Raw genomic sequence first — 21,939 nt, 5'->3', positions numbered from 1 at the left:
AGTTACATATGGATTTTGGAAAAAATTTTCCCAAAAATACATTTTTGAAATTTTTTGTGAATAAAAATATTAAATTATTTGTGGGTAAACTAACAGCTTATGCACTCCCGCCCCACAATGTAAAAGGCCCTATAGTCAAAATATGAGCACTATGTCATTAGTAATTAGGACCGATAATATGAATGCCGGATAGATACATTGGGACTGAAGTTAACTGCTTCTAGATCAATAAAGGTTGCAAGTTGAAAAAAAAGTGTAATGATTCAATTTATTCTTTATTTTATTCACAATAATGTTATTCAATGTGATCTCCATTTTTGGCAACCATTCTCTCGATTACTGGCCTGAAGGCCCTGCACCTTCTGCTGGATTAATAGCCTCCCAGTGCTTGGTAATATAAGCTTTTATGACATTTATGGTGTTGTAGCGGAGCCGTTTTGAGGGGTGTAATTAAAAAAATCCAACTAAATTGACTTAGCAGTTCCGTTTCTTGAACCGCTAGAACCGGAACCGTCAAGGTCGAACTGAGACCACAATATATTGCTTATTGGTCTTGGTTAAGGGATATATATATACAATGACTGATACTTCCATTGAATGAGATGAAATACATACAGTAAGGTGCAAGAACCTTTTCTAAAGAGATGAAATCCCTGAACATGTAAGATATCCCAATGTCATAAATACATAGGAGTTGAATGGAACTATGAGTTCACTAAGATCCATATATTTGGATTTTCCAAATTTGTAAATTTTTGGAACTTCTATCCGAATCATCATTATTGTCTTATAAGTAATTAATTGGATGACTAAAGTTTATCACAAGAACAATTTTTATTTCTTCCTCCTTCACCCGATGAAGTAGTTTGTTGTATGAGATTTTGTGAGATTTCTCATTTTCTCTTGCCTATATACATAGACATCTTTAGCTATCTAGACAACATACAGAAGAATAAAAATGCGCACCGGCTCCAAGATACGGCTTACTATTAAAATGGATTCGTCATTGTTTTCATTAGTGAAAGATACTCATAGCTTCAGGATTCCGATCGTGAATATTAAGTTACGGTGGTGAGATGGAAATGCTGTACCCCCTAATGCCGTCAACGTTATGGCGGCACACCTAAGATTCTATATCATAGTTTTCCTGGTTTCAATGTACCTCCTAGTCTGGAACTTGAATCCTAATGAGACATGACTATTCCAAGATAGAAAGTGGATCTCAAAGTGAATGAAATATATAGACAATTACTAAGAATTCAAGACCAAAGACAGGAAGTGGTCGTCAATTAAATCGGCAAGCGGAACTAAGGTGGGGACATACTGAAAAAGGATTCTGTGTTTTGAGTGTGGTCAAACCTTATACTCTACCTCTCTTCTCCTCCCCCTCTTCCTAGACACACCTGAACATCCACTAGTTAACTACGACATGAGGTTCAGGAAGTCTTGGAGCTCAAAATGTTTGGGGAAGTAGAGGCACTATCCTTTAACGAGCTTTATGATAAGTTGTTACTTGAAACATTACTGTCGAAATGTATACTAATTAAATCCACCAAATTGTCCCTTGTTAAGCTGGAAGCAACTGAAGGTAAGGGCCATGATATTAAGGCTAGCCTCAAAATCCAAGGAGACCTTACCTTCCGAATTTTTCATGGGCATCATACGCTAAGCAATAGTTCAAATCAGTAACTGAAGTAATGAACAATGCTGCGTATATAGGATAAAAAAAAGTTATTGAATAATGAAGAGACTTATGAAATCATCATGGGCTTATCGAAAAAATAACGTGCATCCCCGGACATGCAACAGATGATATTACTCTTCAAAAAATCCAACAGAAGGATAATTTTACCTTGTCTTCTCTCTGTTTGTCTTCTGTGGCAAAATGTTAGTACTGCCCTCTATGACCAAATCTTCAAGTCGATTTACATTACAGTTTCATGTTCCAAATATCTTAGAAGACTGTCTACTGCAGAGGCTGTAGAGACTGGACTACCGTCATCTATAGTTAAATATCTTGGAACAAGGATCAAGCACCTTAACAGTAGAGAGTGTAATGTCAATCTTATAATCGATCAGGTCTACTCTGCAGAAAGATTCGAGTTTGTTAGAGGTAAATTCTTGAGCTGCGAGAACAACCCAAAAACTAAAACGTTCCTTACAAATATGATCAAATCCGTTGGAGGAAACTACGTGCATGTGGTAGCACTTATACCGGGTGCTACCATTAAACCCTGAATTCATCTATAGCAAATATGGATACTCTAATTATGAAAACCCTGCATCAAATTGGATTTATCGTTATTTTAAAAATATTTATAACTGCTTCCAAAGGCAGAAATACTTCACCATTCACCTGAACCGTCTAGGAGTTAAATCATCATTGGACCCTAACTTTGCTCATATCAAAGAAATCCTCCATAAAGAGTCAAGAAAGAGCTCAAAAACTACAATCGAAGTAATAGTTGATACTGTGTGTGATCAAGGTCACAAATTGGCAAGTATTCTTAGCAAGATTTCACAAATCCTCTTCAACGTGACGGGGAAAAATTTGGTTTATTAGCTCAATGACAACATCGGAAAGGAAGTCTGAAAAAGATAATCTGAAAACAAGCTTAAATCTAGAAAGGTTGCCATACTTCAATTTGATAATGTTTAAGTTATTAACATTTATTATTCTGGTGTATGCATCTATTTTTAAAATAATTAAATTAAATTATATTGTAGCTTATTTAGTGGTGAATTTCTATTACTTGTCCTATTATGAATAAAAGTTTACTGATTTTAAGACGTCCTTGCTTAGACATTATTGGTTAATCCAAGGAAATCTATATTTAGCTAGAGGAAGGGACATCCTTCTTTACTCAAGACCAATGGAGGTGAAAAGGAGAAGTTCAGCTGTTGATTCTTAAACTATTTTACTTCTAAAAATCACTTCATCCTTGTATTTTCCTTATTTTTTATCAGGCATCAGAAGTATAATCACGACTTGGACTCATATCGGACTCGGAGTATTGGGAATTGGACTCTGAAAAAGTAGGTGCTATACCCGTCTGGAGATCTATGTGCCATGGCATTGTGTGTTTATTAAGAGGACGATTCGTAAGTGCTATTTTTTGTGTTTAAAGTGATAGATATTGTCTCCATGTATATTTATCAAGTTGAGTACACCCCATAGCCCCCGCCGGCTGTCCTATTCGTCTCATTTTATTATAGAATTCTACTCTGAGTCTTATCAATCACACTCAACTCGGACAAGATAGCATAATAACTTTAGAGTAATCCCGGAATCCTTAGACGAACTTAAGTTCGGAAAAAGGTGATTCCACTACAAAATAGTATATTTCATATTCGCATGAAGGAGTGTTCTGATAAATGTGCTTTGTTCTTCTAAGGATGTATGTGTATTAAGTAATGAAAAATATCGCTATCACTTCTACTCGCTGTGCATTTTAAAAGAGACTTAAATATGCATGTAAATGAATAAATCAACCCTGAGTCAGGAAAGTGAGGTCATTAGACTTATATCTCACGAAATAACTATAATGGAACTGAAACTATCAATCAAACAACTACATATAGTATACTGAAATATTTATTGATCATATATTTTAACAATAAAAGTGAAATATAAGGCACCAACTATTTATTCAAAAGTTTATTCAGATAATTTTGTTATTCGCCTTATGGTGGCTGGATCGTTTTCTGCTCCGTATTTCCTTTTCTCATGTACATTGTCATCCACAGAAAATACAAAGTTTTTGGCCATGTAATTAAAAGTTTTATTCAATAAATATATTAAAAAAAGAAGACCTTCACAAAATTTGGAAAGTAAACATTGTAAACCGTCAGATTCTTCAATCTCATGAGAGAAACACCTTATAAGTATAGTTGATAATATTGTAGAGAAAAACGCGTGCGAGGAGGAGGGGGAAAAAATACATATGGTATCATTGTTTAAAATACTGATGTGATTATCATCTGCCTGCTTTATTATGATTTTTACCCTCAAAAATCATAGTAGTATATCTTCATTTAACATTTTGCTAATAAACGAATGTATTTATTAGCAAAATGTTTAATGAAGATATACTACGTATAATTGACTTCGACGTTTTTTATCCGTTACAGTAGATTTGAAAACGTCACACTCCATGAAATTGTAATTCATTATGAACCTTATTCTCAGAATAATAGCTAATGAAACGACAAAGTAGAGTATTTGAAATATATTTGAAGCTCAAAGTTTAAAAAAGAAGGCTTTAATTAAATATAATCTACATACTAAAAAATAAACCATTAAACATTTAAGTTAAATATACAAAATTAAACAATTAAAATCATATAACTATTAATAATAAAAAATTATAAATACAGAATATTGAAATAATAGATTGATCCAGAAATGTTTTTCTTGTTTTAACATCGGAATTCAGTTAAATATGTCATAACTTTAGGTTGCAATACACAAGCGAGACGTGGAGTTTAATCAAAAAGATAATCACCCCTCTTCTTCATGTGGAAGTTGCTATATACAATTGTGCACAGGATAGATATATCTCTACCGATGAGATCTAACTAATTATTAATAATAAAGTAAATGTCAAAATCATAAAATTAGACAATAAATATATTAATAAAAAAATGTTAGAAATAAATTAATCGTAAAGATTTAGAGCAAAAGCTAATTATGTAGTAATGTCCGGCGATATTACTCCCTATTAAGAGCATCAAAAAAGATTTTCCCCCGTTATTTAAGTATGCTTATATAACAACATACTGTTATCATGAAGGATATACACAATTGTTAATTATAATGCAACACCCAATGTAACTACCCTCGTTGTTGTGACCATTTAAACAGTTGTTTTTGCCTTTTATGAGTTTTCTGAACACCACTTCTTGGAGCCCATCAACCATAGCTAAGCCTTTAGTGATAAAAAGTAATATTTATTGACTATGTAATATTGGAAAACCTAATTATCATACCCAAGTCTTAAAGCGAAGTAAGTAGTCTCAGACAAACTAGTTGCAAACCATCCAAAGCTACTACCCCCGTAGTTGTGACCATTTAAGCAGTTAATTTTGCCCTTTACTGAGTTGTGTTTCATAATTCTTGATATGTTTAGCTAAAATAGAATCATATTTTATGGTTAGATTAAAAAAAAAATTGAATACTTACTGAGAGATAGTACAAAATTCAAAGTTCCATTTCGATATTCGTAAATACTTTTTACTGATAACTTGATCATCATTTGGTGTGGATGACTTAAAACATTTTTATATGTATTTCTATATATGACATCAGTACCAACATCCTCCATTAATTTAATGATGGTTCCTCGGGAAGGGATATGTTTACCCTTGTATTTCTCCATAAATTTTTTGAACGTAGATGATTAGCAATGGATAAGGTTATATTACATGCAATAAGCATCGTTAAATTGTGAGATCAAAGTTAAAGTCTGACTTGATGTATTCATCGTCAAATTGATTTTATAGATGAATATCCATACTCTTGTTATGAGATGAGGATAATGAGTGGCGTGTAATTCTAGACAGGAGACTAAAGGCACATTTAGATCGACAAATCCGACAAACCATCTGTTTCTCATCCGGTAAGTATTTTCCAAATTCCTGGGCCTCCATTTTCATAAATCCAGACAGAAGGCGACGTCATTTTGGGGATTTTATTCAGTTATCTATCGACTATCACCATCTCATATTATATTAATATTGAATAATAAAGGCGGGAATGATAACGTTCATGATTGATAGAAGAAGATGTATATTATTTAATCAATGATGCCATAAGTAATTCTTCTTTTCTCCTCGCACGCTTTTCCATTCTTACCAAAATTATCACCCTTACTTATAAGTATATCCCGTGGATTTTGAAAAGAAAAGAAATAAGGATTTAGTGTCTACTTCTCGAAATATCTCTTCTTTTAATTTTACAAAAGTAAGAGTAGTCAAAAATACTAGATCTGATGAATAAATCAGTCCTCCCCAATCATTTACAAATGTAAAATAATTAGAATGATCTATTTCTTCAGGGAGCTCAACAACGGTTTTTGCATTTGAAACATTTGCTCCTCAATAAAAGTGAACGAGAAATAAATATTCTCTGCACAGTAAAAAATATTCTTTTTCATTTCTTCTAAATCATAAAAATTTAAGAAATCATCATCTTCCTACGAAGAGAGGCCCGATATTAGGAGTGACGTTTCTTTTTCTAACGGTGTGGTCAGTCATCTTTGTGAGCTTTTCATTTATTCATATTGATTCCATTCAGTGATCTGAAGAATGAAATAAACTAAAAAACATTTACTGTTCTAAAAATATATTGACTCCCTCCTTTATGTATAAACATTCATGTAAATCCGGATTGTTTTTTAGATGGCCCGTTCATTTGTAATTGGTAGTATACGGAATGAATGTTATTTATCTTAGGAGTTGTCATTATTATTTAATTCCTGAGTAGTGACCATATTTTCCTAAATAGATTCAATTTTATTCAGAACCTGTTTGAACGTTCGTGTGGCCTCATAAAAGACGAGCGTAACTCTGAGGATTTGTTGCGGAGTTATAATTGTAAGTCCTTGTTGGACTCTGAGTAGGATTGGGGGTCGACATTGGAGTAATTCTAGTAAATGTCCTTGTTTATATCCTTTTCTCCTTTCTCCCTTGTCACAGCTGAGTGTAGCTGAGATAATGAAACGTCATGATCACTATTCTCCTCCATAACTTGCTTAAAATTGTTAGGATTACGATGTTGATTTTTGGTTTAATATGCCTATGCCACACTGGATTTCCACCTTTGTCTATAAAATACACTACTGCATTAATAGCACGCCAATCTTTCACCTGCATTGGGATTGAAAGGGGAAAAAATTAATGAACATGTACCTTCCTCTTAACTTTAGACTTCTTTGGTTAATCTCATTCAAATATAATATATATTATTATTATCATTTATTCAATTCCACTTACTTTATTCTTTCATAATTACGAGCATTTAATTTTATAATAGTTTCATTTCTGGTAAAAGAGAACAAATTGACTAAGTACAATTTTGCAAAATTCTGTCAATTGATTTTAGAAACTAAATATGAATCCTATTGAGCTATCATTAAGAGGATATTTACAATCAAATGTCGTCTTTTTAAAGTATTTTGAAATGGTAGCAGATCTTCAAAAAGATTTTGTCCTCAAACCAGCTAATAAATTTCATTATTATATAATAAATTTTAGTAAACAATTTTAATAAAATGCAATGAAAATATATCATGCCAAAGTATTCAAAATGGTACCTATATAAGGTGGCATATAGGTCCATAAGTCCATAAGGGCCCATGCAAGAGTTCTAGGGTTCTCATGCCACACTGTCTGGAAAGCTATCAAAAAAGTGAGTGGAAACAGCGTTTTGAGGGTGGAGACTGGAGGAGCCACTTTAGACATAACAATACTTTTTTAAATGCGTATTGAAGTAGTCTTTTGTCAGGTTTTAATGGACCACCCGGTTGCTGATCTCCTCCAAAACATTCCTCAAATTGTCAGGGTTACCATGTTACTTTTTGAATATGCGAATAACCTTGATGTAAGCATTTCAAATGTTGACAAATTACAAAATAGTAACATACATACTGATGGATCCTGAACCATCTGTGGCTTTTTGGTAGGAATTATTTTTTTTATTATTATTATTATTGTAATATGGAGAGGTTTATTATAGATAAGGGCATAAAACTATATACAATATGATATTGGAGTAGAAGAAGTGAGGTTAGACGTTTGTGTAAAATAAATTCTAGTGGTTTACCTTCTGGCTACATCGAAAGGAAAGTGATAGTTTTACTCTAAGGATGGACACTGCGGGGTCAATCGAGGAGCAGCAGGGTTCACGGATTGGGAAGAACTCGATTTATGGGAGTAATATTGAAGGTGATAAGTTAGATAAAACTGGAAAGAAGATAGTATGAACTTGTCGGATGAAGAAAAAAGACGAAGGAAACTCATTGAGGAGTCGTTAATGAGTTTAAATATTCTGAGAGGATCATTTCACCTTAGAGGACTCATACTTTTTTGAAAAAGGACAGCCCCGATATTGGGCTAAAGGCCATCTTAAGCGAGGGTTACACCAGCCAAACTCTACGTCCTAGTCTTCTTGTTATCACGTGCAGTATTTTCCACCATTTCCAATATCTCAGCAGTTAAGTACTCTTGTACAACAACCAAGTACACAAAGGCTCCTGCGCCCACTCGATCTGTGGTACTGTCTTTACGAAGCAATCGATGAATACGTTTAACAGAGAATTGGAGACCGGCTCTAGATGAACAAGACCTTGACTTTCCCTTGGCTTTACTACCTTTTCCTTGACCTCTCATTGTGTTGGACTTCCTTTTCTAACTTGATCAAAAAAACATTTTTAACGTATGTTGTAATATTAAATCAAATATTCGATGGTTAGTCGATATTTTAATAGTGTAGCTAGTAGGTTTCTTTTGTTAATTTCATTAGAATACGTTCAACAAACTATGTTTAAATTATTATTATAGATTATATACAACATATCTTTTTATCTTATTGTGCTATTATCTCTAGATTGAAAGTAAAATTGAGTTATTTATTTCTTAAAAAAATATTATTATTCTCATTTTCTAGGTAAAATATTTTTTTTAACAGATGTAACCATCCATTGGCAAAGTACCTATAAGGAATGTAGAAATGTGTATAAAAATTGACAGTTGGACAAGTTTTTCTAACCTTTTACAAACAAAAGACAATCAACACTTGTTTCTTTAACTCGGTCAAACCTACAAGCTTATAATACAGCTTACATATTTTATCTGGAATATTAACTACTTTTAAATAATTGGAATACCTGTCGCCTCACATATGCATAAATATCGGAGAAGTCAAATTTTAACCTACTTCAAAATAGACTCCAAGAATTTAAAATGTTACTACATAATATGTAACATAGTATATATAATGGATTATCCCTTGGGATACTGGGATCTCGTTTTCTCGGGAATTATCTAGGTTTTACACAATGAGCTTTTTCATACTTTTTAATTTTTTTTTGAGGGGTTGGATCGGGTTACTAAATTCTAAAAAGCTGGACATGCAGGCCCTAAAAAACAACTATATTACTATTACTTGATATAATTGAAAAACATGAGAATTGAAAATTTATTGTGGGTAGGACTCATTTTAAATTTATTATTTACTCTTAAATAATGAATAAAACAAGATACGTAAATTAAATAAATGTTCTGGGATCATGTAATTTAAAACTAGTTTGCCAAGATCCCACTCATGGAAAAAAGAATCCCTAGTAGACATCTACAGGGGTGTCTGCAGGATTATACATATATATGTAAATATTCGGAAATTGATTTTTTTTATAAATTTAATTTTTTGAAAAAAAAAAATAATAATTTACAGCTATTCACAATTAATTTTTTTTTAAAAAATCGTAAAAAAATTTCAAATATGAATTTCGGATCATAAATTTTTTTAAATATTAAATTATTTGGAGAATAGTTCCTAAAATGCATAGCTATTCAAAGAAAATTAAATATAATTGGGAAAATTATCTTTGAAAAATTCAATTTTAAACATCAAATTAAAAAAAAAACACTTTTCTAGTAATAAGAAAAAGGTCTTTATTTATTTTTATATTCTGATCTATAAAATAGGATGTATTTACTGTTTGAAAAACAGATGTTTTTTGCTATATATATATAACTATCTAAAATACTTGAGTTTCCACTCGTACTATATTCGTTAACCCTACGTACACAAATATTAGTAACGCTTCACATTACAGGTAAGGAATTATTTTTTCCCTAATGTTTCATTAATTTTATGTTATTGACTGTTATTTTTTCATTTAACTAAGAGTTACTAGTTTATTAATTTTATATACAATTTTCTTCGGTCAAAATATAGAGGATTTTTGAACCGATCCTAGTCCCTGCATAAATGTCCATCATCCCTTCAGTAGTTAGTCCTGCCATTTTGAAAGTCTCATCTTTAGTTTTGAAAATTGTCATTAAAAAGACTCTAGAATTGATTTGATTCTCTCACGTAGATCCTCAACAAGAAGATGATCTACAAGGGGTATATATATAAATACTGTATGCGTCATTAGTCCTTGTACATTTTTTACTTTATTAGAAAGAAAGAAAAAAATAGTCTTAGTATTAATTGATAAAAAAAAATTTATTCAAAACCAGATGAAGGATACTTAAATTTCTATTAATTTTCAAAAATTCAGAAATCTCCCACAATACAGAGCTCCAGGACGGTTGGAAAATAAAGACAGACTTTCCTGAGTGTTTCTGCCAGAATGTTGGCCCATTCCTCCTCCATCTTGGCCTTCATGACCCCCAAGCTGTAGTGGTAGTAAGTGTTGGCCTTGGTCCACATGTAGGAGTCATGTAGGTTGAAGTTGGGGAGTAGGGCGACCAAATCTCCACAAAATAAAATAAATCCGCATTGGTAATTTAGCTTTAATGGACTTGATTCGGATATCCTCAAATTTTTAGTGTCAATGATGATGACATGATTGAGATTCAAAATATAATCAGAGATTTTGACATTGTAAAAAAATAACATCATTGATGAGTGAAGCAATGGATAATAAAACTTCATAATATAATTATGAGGGTAAAATAGTCGATTTGTCTCTTAAAAGTTACAAATGCTTCATTGGCATCTTACAGATCTGCTTTTTTGTGATATCATTTGAAAACTCTGACCAGAATTACATATATCTAATCGAATATCTTTAATTCAAGGTAAAATATTCAGTATGTATATATATATTAACATGAATTATACAAAAGAAAGATAGACAGAAAAAAATTGATTTTTATGTGTGATATATACATATTAATCGTTGTAACATTCCCATAATTGAGTATATTTACTCCATTGAATGTAATATTCAAATACCCTCGGATCATCATGACTCAAGTTATCTGAGTTATGAAAAAAGTGAGAGAATATTATGTTCAGATAAGTTCTCATCGAATCTCTAGTTGAGAGAAATAGATAAACTCTATGAAATAGTTAGGACCGATTAGAATTCCCTTTGAAATACCAAGAGACCACCAATGGAAAATTATTTAAAATTTGTTTTAAAACCTCTCTTCACCATCAAAAACTGAATATAGTGCATATACAGGGTAATTCAGGTCAATCTAGACCATCTTTAACTTCATTCTGAATAATAAGGAAAGTATTTAACTAGGTTATTTCTATTTTAAAGTGAAAGGCTGAGCCTTAAGTCTAAGTTAGTTGCCCAACTATATAAGAGAAAAACCCACAAGTTGGGATTATCTGACTTTTATTTTTCCAAACAGTTTTTGGTTAATCTTTAATTCCTGGCCAATGGAATATGTACTCTCATGTCGGTCCAAAAATGGCAGTCCAACTCGACAATTTCCATCATTCTATCGACCCCCATATTACTAGAACGGAATCGTTAGAAACACCGCTTTGTTATTGCATTCGATACTGTTTTGGCTCCATAAACTGCAATGTTTTTCACCCCCCTGCTCCGCTTTTTCACTTTATACGTTACGATTCTTAAAAATATATCGAGTTTTCTCTTTTTTTACTTCCATTTTGGAACTTTGTAACACACAACTGTCTACACAAAACTGTAAATGAACATTTTTTTAATTGTGCAATTATCCTTTAAGTTTTTTTAGTCAAATTATAATCAATTGTGAGATATACCTTACTAAAGACATATATGTAGAGAAAAACCCTCTCAACTTTTTACTAATAACCTAATATTACAACAGTTTATATAGTCTCTTAATTAATACTACCAATAACAACAAAAAGAAAAAGGTTATTCTTATGGTTAAAACTTGTTAATTATATTTGTGATAAAAACTTTTATGAAATATTAATTATTTAAAATAAAGTGAAGTCCAACACTTAGAACAATATGTGATATCATTTTAGTAGCAATACTTTATAAATTTAAAAAAAAACGAAAAATTAAAAGAAGTTCTAAAAATCGAACAAATTCAATTCACCAAACATTTATTAAAAATTGCAAAATTTACACAATTTAATAATTCTAAGAAAATACATTATTGCAACAAAAAAAAGTTGCATTTATAGTGAAGTATGTTTCAGGAGCATACTACAAATTTCCCACAATAAACTTTATTTAAAGTGATTAACTCAATAATAAAAAATTTGTATTACAGAAAATCCCAGTTCAATAACGAAGGGTTAAACATTTGTAATAAAACTAATTAGTTAGACAATAAAAAGAATTTAATTCAAAAATATCATTAAAACAAATCAATGTATTCCTTTTTTTTTCTTAGTGTTTCAAAACAATTATTATATAAATCCAATTTACAAAGTTCTACAGACTGAAATATGAGATTGACTATTTTGCTATTATTTGTCTTCAAGTGTGTGGAAATCCAAAGTTTGGGTATGTATTTAACTATCTACTAGCACAACTAATTTTACATGATTATGTATAATTCAAAATAAATTAAATGTAAATTCATTTTAGAAGATCTTATTAATTTTTACATTTTTTTCGTTTCTATACTAAATAAGGCCATTTATTAATGATCTCATAAGTACATTTAATTTAAAGCTATCAGAAGCTCTCTTAAAATTGAGTTTAAAAACTTTATTTTGATATTTTGTTAATAGTAAATTTTCATACTTTTTATGAATATTTTTTTTTTTTTTTTTATGTCTCATACCTACTTTTAGTGTAAATCTGTAATTACAAATTTACTATGATAAATTCATATTCACTGCTTTACCTCTGGGTCTAGAAATCTTTGTAATAATTCATCTACTATAATGATAACTCAATAAATAACTTATTGAAATAAAAATAAAACTTATTGAAATAAAAATAAATATCTTTAAATAACTTTAAATTTTGTAACTAAAATGACAATATAATTATTCATTTCTTGTTTTTTAGGTTCTGAAACAAAAACAGGAAGGGGTAAGTTATTAATCTTATGTTTTTAATATTTTTAAAATTGTATTCAATTTAAGACGCTTTTTTACTCAATAAATAATTAATTTAAATGAACAGTAAATATCTTTAAATAACTTTATTTTAGTAACTAAAATGACAATATAATTATTCATTTCTTATTTTTTAGGTTTTCAAACAAAAATAATACCAGGAAGGGGTAAGTTTTCAAACAAAAATAATACCAGGAAGGGGTATTAATCGTTATGTCCAGTGTGAGTTATTTTTTATGCTCATTCTTGAGTTATTTTTCATAACTAGCACATATTTTTGTGTTTTACAAGTTTTACAGACTTATCTTTACAGTTTTTATTTACATTTTTATTCAGAAAAATGTGTTTTATGTTTGAATAACGAACAAAAATTTCAGTAAAATTATCCTGAACTATATATTATGTCTGTGTGTAGGTATTTTTTTATAGAATCACGCTAAACCAGAGGATGGATTTTGCTGAAAATTTTCATGTATGTTTCTAAGACTCTGGAAACTGTTCTGGTAACCGTTTTTTGCCCTTTAAGGCCATGACGCCCTTAATATAACGATTTTTTTTAACTAGAAAAAGACTACTTTAAATAAAGGAAAAACCTCGGTACCCTCTTACCATCACAAAACATTTTTAGGTTCAGTGACAGAGGCGTCCGTAGGATTCTATTTGGGGAGCTTTTTGAATTTCTATTTTAAGATATATACAAAAAAAAATATCAAACATTAATGGCCATTCTCAAAAAAATTTCAAACTTTTATATTTATTCTAAAAATAATTTCAACTTTTATATTTATTCTCAAAAAATTAAGTTTTTTGGAAAAAAATCCACAGCAGTTAATCTCTTGATTTTTAATTACAATTTTTTTAAATGTAAGACATAATTGATAGGAAGGACAATGAAGTTTCCCAAACTAGTAAGGAAGATCATTTGACCCATATTAAGTTATTTTTGGGACACTATCTAAGAATAAACTCTGCTCACTCCATGAAAAAAGTGGTGTCAAAGCGTTTGACCAATAGCATCAAGGCCCTGGATGGTCTTTTCGTTTGTAGACTTTCTTTTACATAATTAAGTATACAAAATGTAACGGTAAATAGGTCAATTAACTTAATGAATCCATTTTTTTTATACGTGAATGATGGCAAAACTACAGTACTAGACATTAACATATTTTTTGTGCACACAATTTTAAATCTGTATACTCTTCATACCTATATAATGGTCTTCATTATGGAATAAAATGCCTATATCAATTTCGTAAATATATTAATATTGTGACTAATTACTCTTTTAATTAGAGAATGAATGAATACATTATTGTAAAATTATTTTATTTTCATTTATGTTTATATAGATAAACATATACGTTTTTGATCAGTCTAACCTATATTTCATGGCTCATAAATCCAAGAACGATTGATTTTGAAACATTACCCTTTCCTTTTTAAATATAAAATAATAATAATAATAAAAATTAATTATTTAAAGGCATAATATAACACAGGGCAGATGAGGGTTAAAAAGTAGTATATAACTGTATTTTGATATTTTGTTAATAGTACATTTTCTTCTGGGATAATGAACTCCAGCATCAAAAAGTCCTTTATTTTATCAACAAATTTAACTCAATTAATAATCAAATTAAAGAAACGATATATAATTTTATGTATATAACTTCACTTTAGTATTGCTCTTTATATATATATTTTATTAATTTAGGTGACAATGGACCAACTGGTAAGTTTTTAATTTTTCATATTTTATTCAATTTAATACATTCTCAACTCGTGCTTCACGGTTTTTACAATGAATTTTTTCATCCTCCATTCTAATGATTGTTGGCTTGTTTACATGAACTAATCGTGTAACCACGTCTCATCACCAATTATGATGCTTTCCATAAACGTTGGGGCGGAAATTTGCAAGATAATGGATGTCTGAAAGACTTGCTCACAGAATTGTATTTGCAGAAAATTCAGCTCTTTTGGAACTGACTCGTGAGAGGTGTTAAGGCAATATGATAACCCCTTAAGATGGTAATACAATTTTTTTGTGCAAAAATTTCATTCATTGTAAAAATCGTGGAGCACACGTGAGGTAGACTGACTAATCCATCAAACTGTTCAACAAATAATGAATGACAGTGTTGTTGACCTGAAAAAAAAAAGATTTTTTTAAATTTTATCAGCGCAGGCAATTTAGATTAACAATTTCCGATTCTTTTATGACAGAATGTATTTTTATTTAAATTTCATTTTACTTAGTGAATAAAAAAACCCATATTTTTTTTGTACGCTCCTTTTCTAGTTGTCGTAATCACTCCAAGCCCATCAGAGGGTAAGTTTATAATTTGTCTCATACTTAATACTTATATTTAATGCTAAGTGTTTTTAGTAACTCAATACTTATTCATTTCTTTTTTCTTATTTTAGTCACTACAACAAAGGCCCCCCCCCAACTCCTCGTCCTCCCATGCCAGGCAGTAAGTTTTTCATATTTTTAAAATTGTATTCAATTTAAGACGCTTTTAAGCTTCATTACATTTTTATTCAAATACTTTTCTTTTGAATCTGACTTAGATCCTTGTTCTCCGACTGTAAATCACTCCGGTAGATATAAATAGAAGCATAGTTTATCCTTATGATCTAATTGACTTTTACTTTAGCCGTATGCGATGATAAGAAATCTTACTGTAAAGCTAATGCCTTCAAATGCATGGACCCAAATTACTATTTTAATTGTAGGAAAAGTTGTGGATGTCGTGGTATACTATAATCAAACAGTTATAATCCTTTATGAAATTGCTTCTTATTTTACTAAGGAAATTGTCATGATGTCTCGGCAAATTGTATTATGTGGCCTGCTGGATGTCTAGAGTGTGAGTCTTGCGAAAAATGTCCACGATTCTGTGGCTTTTGTGAAGGTCAGTTTATATTTTATAAATGAATATCTTTTTAATAAATTGTAAATAGGATGTAATGATGTATTCAAGGAGGAACTATGTCAGAAGCTTGTACGATACTGCTACAATGAAAATGTTGGATATTTCTGTTCAAAAACATGTAATAAATGCAGATGTCAAGATCGATTAAAGTACAATAGTGTATGCAGACTATTCAAAAAATATGGATATTGCAATCAAAGTACCCCTTACTATTATTTTATGAGGTTTAGTTGTGCAGTTACATGTGAATTCGTGTCTTGTAAACGTGATTAGAGGTTATTTATATCTTGTATAAATAAATATGAACCTTATTGGTCATTATTTGTATAGTGATAATTTGTATATTGATATTTCTATTATGTGTTTGTATATATATATATATACAAATTTAATATGAGAGTAAACTAATAAACGTAATATACAATAACAAAACAAAGTTTGTCTTAGTGTGTGTAGTTAGTGGCTTATTTAATTTATATACTAGAGTAGGTCTTGCCCAGCTTTTCCTGGCCTTGCACGGGACATTAAAGTTAAAATTAATTAAGAATTTTTCTCCCGAATATATAAAAAAAAATGAAGACCATAAAATCTTAAGAATTATTCTCGCTGCATGTTAGTGTTGGTATGTACATTATTACCCTTTTTTTATAAGGGGATAGAGTACGTTTGTCCGGTGTTGTCCAGAATATTAAGAAATTAAAATTAATTATAAACTCTTTTGGTTATTTTAAAGAAGATTATAAGATTTTAAGTAGAAATAATATTCAAGTTGAATTATTGTATGCTCATCTTTCATATCATTGTCAAAATCCTTTGTCTTCTTCCCTCTTATTCTTTTTTCCTTCTCCGAATTTTATAATCTGCCTGTGTGCAATCAAATTTAATGAACACACACGATAAACTATTCAATGGTCGTTAAAACAGATAAAACTCACATGATGAGTAATAAAATAATTATAAATAAAATTCATAGACTTGAGGTTCCCTCTTTTTTTTAAATTGTTCCAATGAATTAATAAGTAAATGATAAAACCTTAATCACTGACCCACATAATGACTGAATACTCAATTGGCAAAGAAAATGAGAGTCAACCGTCAGCTGATATTTAATGTTATTTCTATGAAATAAAAAAATCCACGAGCAGTAGTATTTATATAGTAGTCAACAGCTGAAAGACGAGTCTCTCTTGTTTGCTTTTTTTTCAATAGGCTGTGACCATAACAGTATAAATATATATATCAATCTGACATAAATAAACACTGTATTTAATACTTTCTCTGCCTAAGGATTTCTTTAAAATTAAATACCCTTATTGCGACCAGTACCACTTTCCTTGATATATGGCATCCCAGGGATGTCCTCTTTGCATTCTTCGTCTAGAACTTTGCACTGCCTTGAACGGTATTCTCAAAGGCACATTTTAGCTTTTAGGAAAAAAACCGTACAGTAGTTTATGCTCTGTTACTGCTCTCCCTATATTTTGAAGAATACCCTCTGCCAGGGCTCCCATCGCTTTCTCTACTCTTTTGCACTCCCGAAAGTCGTGTTTCAATGTCCATGTCTCATTTCAGTGATTAAATTGATCAGATGGAGTTGGATTGACCTGGCCAAAAAAGCAAGGCCACACTGTTGCCGTAAAAATTGCAGGTTATATGTTTCTAAGTCGTATAAGTAAAGATTGTTGTATTAAAGATACTACAACTAACTTATAAATTGTCTACGAAGTCAATTTATATTATACATATTTTCATATATTATAGGAAAAATTGGCAAAGAAAAACTCCAAAAGTGGGAAAAAATGGCACAATTCTTTTAAGTGGATATCTTATTAATTAATCAAAGATTATCTGCATGTATGTATGAGTAATTGCCACAAGGTACACAGTGGATAGTCCTTACAGATGTACATCACAAGACAATACAGTATAAAGAAAAAAACAAGAGAGTTTAATGCACATGGAGCACTCTATAAAATGAATTAAATCTCGCTAGCAATTAGTTCATCTCAAATTAAAAAAGAAAAAAGGGAAGTACAATATATACAATTAAAAATATGTATGTTACTTTAAAGAAAGCTTTGATTAGCTAAAGTATTCCTTGCCTCATCAAATCATTTTTTTTATCAAGTGGTTTTGTAAATTTTAAATTCTTGAGGAGGGAACATTTCAGTATTGAGGAGTAGCTACGTGTGAGTAAGCTTATGAAAAGGGAAAGTAACAACAAGTAATTGTTGAAGAGTTAGCTTTTAGATTATTAAAGCAAAATTTGTATGTTCGTCGACACCTGATAACTTTCAGCAATGCCGGGTACTACGGATACTAAATAATACAATTAGGGAAGGCGATATAATAGGAATTGTCACTTTTGTTTTCTTATTTTACTCGACTCTACGTGTGTAGTAGCAAGACCTTACAATTGACGAAATATTCGCCTTTTCCTGGAAGGCATAATTTTGAATTGAACACTCGATTTAAGTTAGATTCTTGATAATGTAGGGCCTCAGTAAATTATTTATGCTTTTCGTTTTTATACAAAAAATGGCGTTGCTCTGGCCATGGAGGTAGTGGGAAATCACATTGACAATGGTAAATATTATTTCTTCTTTTTATTTAAACCCTTTGGTGCATGTAACCAATATAATATATGTATAATCATTTAAAAACATTTAAAAATGGCGTTATAAACTTCAAACAACATGCCAACATATATGAATCAAAAAAATTGTCAAATTGAAATTTGCAAAAAATCTTTTTTCACTAACTATGGAAAGAAAAATAAAAAATAGTATTTTTTGAAATTATTCTATATTTTTTATAGGAATAATATAATAGTTTGAAGTGGTAACACAGCTAAAAACAACATTTGACAAAATTTTAATTTAAAAGAAATTACAGATACATAATTATTTTCCTTTAATATATTTATAAAAGAAACAGATATTTCATGACTTGAATTATTTTTGTTGTAATACTTTGAAACCAAAGGTCACAGGTATAAGTGAAGGCTCTAATTATTTTAATATCCCATTTCTTTTTGAATCTCTAGTTTTTCAATACGTTGACAAGTCGAATTACATATAGTCATGGTAAAACTAGAGTCTAAACTTCCACCAAATGAGTCATGGGCAGAGAGGGGGATTACTGTACAAAAAGTACTCATAATAAACCAACAAATAAATGATAGAACAATCTAGCTCAGTGGGTAACTTTCTCGAAACAAATTATTTTCTTGTACTCGAATATGTGTAAGTTCGAATCACAGCCGCTCCTAAAAAAAAAAATAGTGACAGGGAAAAATACCAAAGAAAAATGATTAGTGAGTAAATAAGTGGTAAAATTAGCACAACTCTTTTAAGGAGATATATACGCTATAAATAGTGATGGTGTCAAACTCTACTTCTACTCTGAGTCTTATCAATCACACTCAACTCGGACAAGATAGCATAATAAATTTAGAGTAATCCCGGAATCCTTAGACGAACTTAAGTTCGGAAAAAGGTGATTCCACTACAACATAGTATATTTCATATTCGCATGAAGGAGTGTTCTGATAAATGTGCTTTGGTCTTCTAAGGATGTATGTGTATTAAGTAATGAAAAACATCGCTATCGCTTCTACTCGCTGTGCATTTTAAAAGAGACTTAAATATGCATGTAAATGAATAAATCAACCCTGAGTCAGGAAAGTGAGGTCATTAGACTTATATCTCACGAAATAACTATAATGGAACTGAAACTATCAATCAAACAACTACATATAGTATACTGAAATATTTATTGATCATATATTTTAACAATAAAAGTGAAATATAAGGCACCAACTATTTATTCAAAAGTTTATTCAGATAATTTTGTTATTCGCCTTATGGTGGCTGGATCGTTTTCTGCTCCGTATTTCCTTTTCTCATGTACATTGTCATCCACAGAAAATACAAAGTTTTTGGCCATGTAATTAAAAGTTTTATTCAATAAATATATTAAAAAAAAGAAGACCTTCACAAAATTTGGAAAGTAAACATTGTAAACCGTCAGATTCTTCAATCTCATGAGAGAAACACCTTATAAGTATATCCCGTGGATTTTGAAAAGAAAAGAAATAAGGATTTAGTGTCTACTTCTCGAAATATCTCTTCTTTTAATTTTACAAAAGTAAGAGTAGTCAAAAATACTAGATCTGATGAATAAATCAGTCCTCCCCAATCATTTACAAATGTAAAAAATGAGGAATTTCAACCTAATTCTAAAGTAGACTCAAAGAAGGTAAGTTATTACAAAGTAATATATATATAATTTGTTGGATTCTATAGAAGACAGATGCTTTTTCGAGCCATAGGTTTATCAGATTAGCTAAAAACCTCTTCTTCAGACTTTTAAAATATTTTTAAATATACAAATAGCACTTAACATTACAGGCATGAAATAATCTTTATTAATATATTTGATTATAAAACTACGAATACGAGAAACCAGGGACCGTTGCGACCGGCCTTTTTTTCTCGTACAGCAACAAAATTTGCATGTAAGTTATATTTTCAGTTTTTTTTTAACAATAGATGTATAATATATAACATAATTGTATCTAAAAATAACATTATTTAAAAAATAATAAGAAGAAAAAAAAAACCAGGCAAGTGTCAGGTCATCATTTATGCGTGAAAAAACTCAGTTTTTGTCCCACATTCCCATACTCTTAACATTTATATAAAAATTGGATTAAACAATGTCTGGATGATATAAACACCTTGTGTCCACCCAGTTTTTAAGTTTGACGCCTCAATTTTGACTTAAAATCTATGGGGTTAGTTTTTGTAAAAAATAAATTTCTGTAGAACCTCATCCTTTCAATATTATAGAAGAAAAATGAATTAATAAAACCCTCAAATACACCGACACACTTTGAGTTCATGCCAAAAATTTGCTTTGTATATCTAGTAGCATTGTAGTCTATATGTCTTAGACAAAGAAACACAAGGTAGAAATATGTATTGCTACATAATTGTTTGCTTGTATTTTTGTACTAGCAATAATACTCGTCTTTCAGAAATTGTTGAATATTTTGCATGGAAAAATCGTTTTCAATATATAGATTTAAATTTCCACTTTTATTTCTAATTTCATTACACACATTGCAAAGCAACTTTTCAAAATGTTTTGTATATTTGAATAATTTTTTAACTCTTTATACATTAAGTGGTCACAAATTAAAGGCTACTTTAATTCAATGAATATTAATTCTATCATTAAAGAGGTGTCACTGTAGATAAACGTAGAATTGTCTTGACTAACTTGATTGTTTTAATGACATAATTACACAAAATGACGAGCAAAAACAGTTTATTGGGTAACATTTATAGACAGGAGCTGTCTATTATAGAAATTATGAATAATTTGTATTCCTACAAGAGGGAATATTAAAAAAGTGATTGGTACACATAAGTAAATCTCATTTTTACTCCATTTCGTCATGAGGGGAAATAAAGAAAAACAAGTTGTTAAGCTACATGTGTGATTATTCCATGTGACTAGAACTCTATGGGTTATGACTAAAGAGGGGATGAATGCAAATCCAAAAAAACAGCCGTCCCCCCTCAAATAAATAGTTTAAGTAATCCATATGGCATTGATAAATCAATGCCATATGGATTAATACGTTTGGGTTTATATCCTATGGCTTTTTTAGCGTGTGAGATTTGTTCGTGTTGGCAACTTGAACAATATGGAATTTGGGAATCCGAGTTCGAACGTTACTTGAGATGGATGATCAAGTTACAACTAGGTTCCTTCGATTTCTTCGATCTTCTATGGATCTCCAAGGATCCCATACAAAAAGGGATCCTTGAAGATCCATATTTTTTAAATAGATCTTTTTTTAAATTATACATTGAACATTTTTCTATAATATAAGGTATGATATTAAAAAAAAAAAAATTTTAATGTTCACAATATATATAAGGATGTAGA

General features: G+C 30.3%; 1 protein-coding gene and 2 long non-coding RNA genes across 4 annotated transcripts; 2 read left to right on the top strand and 1 right to left on the bottom strand.

The window, feature by feature from the left end:
• Positions 1 to 4,214: 4,214 nt before the first annotated feature.
• Positions 4,215 to 5,433, bottom strand: LOC139904939 (uncharacterized). The gene is made up of 3 exons (XR_011779278.1): positions 5,183 to 5,433; positions 4,990 to 5,129; positions 4,215 to 4,928 (listed from the first exon to the last, which is right to left on the bottom strand). It is a non-coding gene; the product is annotated as an uncharacterized lncRNA (long non-coding RNA).
• A 4,327-nt stretch (positions 5,434 to 9,760) lies between these two features.
• On the top strand, positions 9,761 to 15,371 carry LOC121121280 (uncharacterized). 2 transcript variants are annotated; one of them, XR_005865413.2, is made up of 4 exons: positions 9,761 to 9,836; positions 12,364 to 12,476; positions 14,754 to 14,771; positions 15,342 to 15,371. It is a non-coding gene; the product is annotated as an uncharacterized lncRNA (long non-coding RNA). The 2 variants fall into 2 exon arrangements; XR_005865419.2 differs by lacking the exons at positions 14,754 to 14,771; positions 15,342 to 15,371 and adding exons at positions 12,990 to 13,013; positions 13,177 to 13,208.
• Positions 15,372 to 15,472: 101 nt separating this feature from the next.
• LOC121121193 (uncharacterized) lies at positions 15,473 to 16,305 on the top strand. Its single transcript, XM_040716103.2, has 5 exons — positions 15,473 to 15,516; positions 15,614 to 15,643; positions 15,700 to 15,798; positions 15,856 to 15,957; positions 16,007 to 16,305. Exons 1-5 carry the CDS (start codon positions 15,507 to 15,509, stop codon positions 16,249 to 16,251), a joined length of 486 nt encoding a protein of 161 aa, XP_040572037.1. The 5' UTR covers positions 15,473 to 15,506; the 3' UTR covers positions 16,252 to 16,305.
• Positions 16,306 to 21,939: the final 5,634 nt, after the last annotated feature.

Source organism: Lepeophtheirus salmonis, chromosome 1 (genome assembly GCF_016086655.4).
Source record: "Lepeophtheirus salmonis chromosome 1, UVic_Lsal_1.4, whole genome shotgun sequence".
In the NCBI taxonomy this organism is placed as follows: Eukaryota; Metazoa; Arthropoda; class Copepoda; order Siphonostomatoida; family Caligidae; genus Lepeophtheirus; species Lepeophtheirus salmonis.
The sequence above is the reverse complement of the archived record's forward strand: the minus strand, read 5'-3'. Positions and strand labels throughout refer to the sequence as shown.

What these genes read in the sequence shown, in the direction of transcription:
- LOC121121193 (XM_040716103.2), top strand. An exon ending in TCCGACTGTAAATCACTCCG is followed by an intron (nt 15,644 to 15,699) that starts GTAGATATAAAT and finishes CTTTTACTTTAG; the next exon opens with CCGTATGCGATGATAAGAAA. An exon ending in ATTCTGTGGCTTTTGTGAAG is followed by an intron (nt 15,958 to 16,006) that starts GTCAGTTTATAT and finishes AATTGTAAATAG; the next exon opens with GATGTAATGATGTATTCAAG.